At 54.4% G+C, this 6,482-nt stretch overlaps 1 protein-coding gene across 1 annotated transcript; it reads left to right on the top strand.

Moving 5' to 3' along the window:
* The first annotated feature begins 1,649 nt into the window (after nt 1-1,649).
* Nucleotides 1,650-5,731, top strand: mrps21 (mitochondrial ribosomal protein S21). Its single transcript, XM_070868732.1, has 2 exons — nt 1,650-1,768; nt 5,318-5,731. Exons 1-2 carry the CDS (start codon nt 1,686-1,688, stop codon nt 5,496-5,498), a joined length of 264 nt encoding a protein of 87 aa, XP_070724833.1. The 5' UTR covers nt 1,650-1,685; the 3' UTR covers nt 5,499-5,731.
* The last annotated feature ends 751 nt before the right edge of the window (nt 5,732-6,482 follow it).

Below are 6,482 nucleotides of genomic sequence, written 5' to 3'. Positions count from 1 at the left end.
CACCATTCAGATAATAGTCTATCTCTCTGTTTTTACCACCAAAGTGGATAACCTCACATTTATCCACATTATACTTCATCTGCCATGCATTTGCCCACTCACCTAACCTATCCAAGTCGCTCTGCAGCCTCACAGCATCCTCCTCGCAGCTCACACTGCCACCCAACTTAGTGTCATCCGCAAATTTGGAGATACTACATTTAATCCCCTCATCTAAATCATTAATGCACAGTGTAAACAGCTGGGGCCCCAGCACAGAACCTTGCGGTACCCCACTAGTCACTGCCTGCCATTCTGAAAAGTACCCAATTACTCCTACTCTTTGCTTCCTGTCTGACAACCAGTTCTCAATCCATGTCAGTACACTACCCCCAATCCCATGTGCTCTAACTTTGCACATCAATCTCTTGTGTGGGACCTTGTCGAACGCCTTCTGAAAGTCCAAATATACCACATCAACAGGTTCTCCCTTATCCACTCTACTGGAAACATCCTCACGAAGTATTTGGTCGATTCGTTCCACAAAAGTCTCCGAAAATTTCTCCAGGATGCCCACTTTTCTCTGCATCTTTGGGTTCGCTATCTGTATCTCGTCGCCAGTTGTTGTGTATGGAGAAAGAGTCAGACTGAACACTGAGCTCAAAGTAAAGTGTGACCTTAGTCTTTTATTTCAGGTCTCCAGAGTGCCTCTCCAACCTGTGAAACCTCCTTAAATACCTGTGCTCTCAAGGGATTATGGGATCCCTTGGGACTCCGGGGAATGAGCCCTCTGGTGGCTGTACAGAGTAAATACAAGTCCACATATATAACACTATGAGTGACGGTTGTTGTTGGGTCATGGTTCCCTGGGTGCTCAGTTATTCCTGTGTGAACCCAGATACCGAGTTTGGCAGGATATTGGACTGTGGGGTGCATCGCAACCAAGCTTGCACCCTTTTAATCCAAACATCCACACACACGCACTTTCCATCGGGGAGTCGTTGGATAGGGATCAGGATGGGGGGTCTTTCCCCTCCTGGCCCCGGGGATGTCAGGCCCAGACAGCAGCTGTTTAAGCAAGGTGTAGCCAGACCCTGGATAAACACCGAGAGGTGACAAGTGATCTGAATCGCTAACAGATATGCAATGCGCATCAGAGAGAAACAACCTCACAGTGCTGAAAATATAAGATCTATAGTACTGAAATCAGAAATCATAGTATTGAAATCAGAAATCATAGTATTGAAATCAGAAATTGTAGTGATGCATTAAAAAATATAGTGGAACAAATGATAAAATCGCAGATGCAAAATATTCTAAATCAGAAAAGTTATGTTGAAAAATATAAAATTATAAAAAAAGATTATAAACAACCTCATAAAAACAAAATACATTTTCAGAGGATGTGCATAAAATGCTTTTAAAGGAAGCCATTTACATGCTAACTATGATGATGATGAACTATTTTTTGGGGGAAACAAATTAAAATTAAACCCTGTTGTTCAGTGGTGCCTGTGTTTTTAATCAAGTGTAGAAATATCTTGCTCAGTTGCGCCTCTCAGCGGCAGTGAGTGGGGGTCCCCCCCCCCCCCCCAGGAACGTTTGTGCGGGGCCGGAACCTTGGTCCGCGGCCGGGGTTGTGCAGCCGGGCCGGGTCCGTGTGGCGTACCGGTCCCCCAGTGGCCCTGACTTCCGGTGGGCTCACAATGGCGGCTCACGCTCGCTTCGTGTCCCGCACGGTGATGGTGGCCGGCGGCGACGTGGAGGCGGCTTACCGGACCCTGACCCGGTGAGGGGAGGGGTCATTGTGGGGTCAGGGAGGAGGGCCGTGGCCGCCCGCGCGGCGATTGGTCACCGGCTATTCGACTGCAGTGTGCATCACAACCCGAAGATTCATTTGTGGCTCTGATGCCTCCCGCAGTCGAATTTCGCGCCCCGTCCTCGCTAATTTTTGGGAGGGAGGGAGGGAGGAGTCCAAAGGATAAACTGGAGCGGGAACGCCATCCGATTTTTACCCCTGCACAGTCGGAGGGGCTCAGGGGGCCGCACTCACGCTCTCTCGCCCCCGAGTCACAATTTCGTGGGTTCGTCTCCCAATCCAGGGACTGGCGCACGTAAATCTAGTCTGACACTCCAAGCGCGGTGCTGAGGGAGCGCCGCACTGCGCTGTCGGAGGGGCAGTACTGCGGGAGCGCCGTACTGTCGGAGGGGCAGTACTGAGGGAGCACCGCACTGTCGGAGGGGCAGTACTGAGGGAGCGCCGCACTGTCGGAGGGGCGATACTGAGGGAGCGCCGCACTGTCGGAGGGGCAGTACTGCGGGAGCGCCGCACTGTCGGAGGGGCAGTACTGAGGGAGCGCCGCACTGTCGGAGGGGCGGTACTGAGGGAGCGCCGCACTGTCAGAGGGGCGGTACTGAGGGAGTGCCGCACTGTCGGAGGGGCGGTACTGAGGGAGCACCGCACTGTTGGAGGGGCAGTACTGAGCGAGCGCCGCACTGTTGGAGGGGCAGTACTGAGGGAGCGCCGCACTGTCAGAGGTGCCGTCTTTCGGATGAGACGTTAAACCGAGGCCCCGTTTGCTCCCTCAGGTGGACGTAAAAGATCCCGGGGCCACTATTGGAAGAAGAGCAGGGGGAGTTCTCCCCGGTGTCCTGGGGCCAATATTTATCTTTCCACCAACATCACTAAAACAGATGATCCGGGTCATTATCACATTGCTGTGTGTGGGAGCTTGCTGTGCGCAAATTGAGCTGCCACTTTTCCCACAATACAACAGTGACCACACTCCAAAAAAGTACTTCATTGGCTGTAAAGCACTTTGAGACGTCCGGTGGTCGTGAAAGGCGCTGTAGAAATGGCACACCTTTCTTTCTCGTCCAGGAGCGTACCGAAGCCCTTGGGACGTTTCCCTAAGTTGAGGGCACTGTATCAATGTAAGTTATACGGAAGTGAGTTCAGCAACTAAAAGATCAGCTCAGTAGGTCGGGGAGGAATTTATTCAACCATCGGCGGCCGTGCCTTCAGCCGCCTGGGCCCCAAGCTCTGGAACTCCCTCCCTAAACCTCTCCGCTTCTCTTTCCTCGTTCAAGACGCTCCTTAAAGCCGACCGTTCTGACCAAGCTTTTTGGTCACCTGCGCTAATTTCTCCTTTTTGGGCTCAGTGTCAAATTTTTTTCATCTCATAATATTCCCGTGAAGCGCCATGGGACGTTTCACTACGTTAAAGGCGGTATATAAATGCAAGATGTTGTATGGTTTTCTGTCTCCTTAATTTCTGAGGTCTGAACTGTTGGCGGCCTTGTTGACCCGCGTGGTTAGTCCCAATAAATAAGCTGCCTGGACTCTGGCAGATCCTCTGTCTGAGTTTTAGCCACAGGTGACACTTATCCTGACCAGTTAACTTGCGCCTCGGGCAACGACTGCAGACAGAAGATTCTCGCTCAGTGTGTTCTCTCCAAGCCCCAGACAGACCCTGCTATGCCAGAGTAGTCATTCTCCACACTGTCCGCAGATCCCCCCCCTCTCTCTCTCTCTCTCTCCCTCTCACATTATCGTCTCTAGTTCTCTTAACATTTTAACCTTTTCCCCGCTATCTCCCTACCCTTCCCTCTCTCTCTCCCCGTCCCTCCCCAGAGAAAGAAACATAAGAAATCGGAGCAGGAGTCGGCCATTCGGCCCCTCGAGCCTGCTCCGCCATTCAATACGATCATGGCTGATCCGATCATGGTCTCAGCTCCACTTCCCCGCCCGCCCCCCTTATCGCTCAAAAATCTGTCGATCTCTGTCTTAAATTTATTCAATGTCCCGGCTTCCACAGCTCTCTGAGGCAGCGAATTCCACAGATTTACAACCCTCTGAGCGAAGAAATTCCTCCTCATCTCAGTTTTAAATGGGCGGCCCCGTATTCTAAGATCATGGCCCCTAGTTCTAGTCTCCCCCATCAGTGGAAACATCCTCTCTGCATCCACTTGCATCCTTCACAAATACCGAACGTCCCAAGACACTTTACAGCCAATGAAGTACTCGTTTTGAAGTTTACGGAGACTAATTGGGGGAATTATCAGAGAGTTGGTTTTCTGTCCCAGTTACCTTGATCCCAGCTTCCGTTTGATCTTACAGACCACTGAGATATTAATATCCGCACTATTATATTCCCTTTCAGTCCTTGATCCTTCCTCTTACTGGGACACGGTCCTGACGCTGAGACTAACACACGAATCATCCAATCCCAGATAGGAATCAGCCGCCTTTCATTCACTGTGTGTGACATGAAAGAAAGACTTGCATTTATATAGCGCTTTTCACAACTTCAGGATGTCACAAACGCTTTACAGCCAATGAAGTAGTTTTTTTAAGAGTAGTTACTGTGTAATGTGGGAAACGTGGCAGCCAATTTGTGCACAGCAAGCTCCCACAAACAGCAATGTGATAATGAGCAGATAATTCGTCTTGGTGATGTTGGTTGAGAGATAAATATTGGCCCCAGGACCCCGGGGAGAACTCCCCCTGCTCTTCTTCCAATAGTGGCCGTGGGATCTTTTACATCCAGCCGAGAGGGCAGACGGGGCCTCGGTTTATTGTCTCATCCAAAAGACGGCACCTCCGACAGTGCGGCGCTCCCTCAGTACTGCCCCTCAGACAGCGCAGTGTGGCGCTCCCTCAGTACTGCCCCTCCGACAGTGCAGTACGGCGCTCCCTCAGTACCGCCCCTCCGACAGCGCAGTAGGGCGCTCCCTCAGTACTGCTCCTCCGACAGCGCAGTACGGCGCTCCCTCAGTACCGCCCCTCCGACAGCGCAGTGTGGCGCTCCCTCAGCACCGCCCCTCCGACAGCGCAGTACGGCGCTCCCTCAGTACCGCCCCTCCGACAGCGCAGTACGGCGCTCCCTCAGTACCGCCCCTCCGACAGCGCAGTACGGCGCTCCCTCAGTACCGCCCCTCCGACAGCGCAGTAGGGCGCTCCCTCAGTACCGCCTCACCGACAGCGCAGTGTGGCGCTCCCTCAGTACCGCCCCTCCGACAGCGCAGTACGGCGCTCCCTCAGTACCGCCCCTCCGACAGCGCAGTAGGGCGCTCCCTCAGTACTGCCCCTCCGACAGCGCAGTGTGGCGCTCCCTCAGTACTGCCCCTCCGACAGCGCAGTGTGGCGCTCCCTCAGTACCGCCCCTCCGACAGCGCAGTACGGCGCTCCCTCAGTACCGCCCCTCCGACAGCGCAGTAGGGCGCTCCCTCAGTACTGCCCCTCCCTCAGTACAGCCTGCGATTGGATTTCAATGACCAGGACGGTCTCATTTATCTTTTTAACGCTCTGGCCCCCCCCCCATCCCTCCCCCCCCAGGATTCTAACCACGGACGGGATTGTGGACGAGGTGAAGCGCAGGCGGTACTACGAGAAGCCATGCCGCAGACGCATCCGGGAGAACTACGAGAACTGCCGGCGTATCTACAACATGGAGATGGCCAGGAAGCTGGCGTTCCTGATGAAGACAAACAGGACGGACCCCTGGCTGGGCTGCTAGGACCACCCCGCTGCCTCCCGGACTGGCAGGAACCCCGAGGTCGCTCCGCCGTTCGATCACTGTCGTCGTCGTGGTTACCACGTGTCTCTGGTTCTGTGAGTGCGCCAGGCATTGGCCGATATTGACACCAGGCTCAGTACCACAAGGGCCTGTGTCCCAGGAGCTCGGCACCGAGTCCGGCCCGGCTTTAACTTCGCTCTTCTGAATAAAAAACTGCACTCTGCCAATCCAAACCGTGTATCGTTCTTTACCCAGCGCCTCCCTCCCTATCTCTGTAACCCCCTCCAGCCCCTACACCCCTCCCTATCTCTGTAACCCCCTCCAGTCCCTACACCCCTCCCTATCTCTGTAACCTCCTCCAGCCCCTACACCCCTCCCTATCTCTGTAACCTCCTCCAGCCCCTACACCCCTCCCTATCTCTGTAACCTCCTCCAGCCCCTACACCCCTCCCTATCTCTGTAACCCCCTCCAGCCCCTACACCCCTCCCTATCTCTGTAACCTCCTCCAGTCCCTACACCCCTCCCTATCTCTGTAACCTCCTCCAGTCCCTACACCCCTCCCTATCTCTGTAACCCCCCTCCAGCCCCTACACCCCTCCCTATCTCTGTAACCCCCTCCAGCCCCTACACCCCTCCCTATCTCTGTAACCCCCTCCAGCCCCTACACCCCTCTCTATCTCTGTAACCCCCTCCAGCCCCTACACTCCTCCCTATCTCTGTAACCCCCTCCAGCCCCTACACCCCTCCCTATCTCTGTAACCCCCTCCAGCCCCTACACCCCTCCCTATCTCTGTAACCCCCTCCAGCCCCTACACCCCTCCCTATCTCTGTAACCTCCCTCCAGCCCCTACACCCCTCCCTATCTCTGTAACCTCCTCCAGCCCCTACACCCCTCCCTATCTCTGTAAGCTCCTCCAGCCCCTCCACCCCTCCCTATCTGTAACCCCCTCCAGCCTTTACACCCCTCCCTATCTCTGTAACCC

This window comes from Pristiophorus japonicus, chromosome 30 (assembly GCF_044704955.1).
Source record: "Pristiophorus japonicus isolate sPriJap1 chromosome 30, sPriJap1.hap1, whole genome shotgun sequence".
Taxonomy (NCBI): Eukaryota; Metazoa; Chordata; class Chondrichthyes; family Pristiophoridae; genus Pristiophorus; species Pristiophorus japonicus.
This window is presented reverse-complemented; position numbering and strand designations above follow the sequence as displayed.

Bases quoted from the DNA above. Each gene is read 5' to 3' on its own strand.
- mrps21 (XM_070868732.1), top strand. From the start codon at position 1,686: ATGGCGGCTCACGCTCGCTTCGTGTCCCGCACGGTGATGGTGGCCGGC. The intron at 1,769-5,317 runs GTGAGGGGAGGG...CTCCCCCCCCAG, and splicing joins GCTTACCGGACCCTGACCCG to GATTCTAACCACGGACGGGA.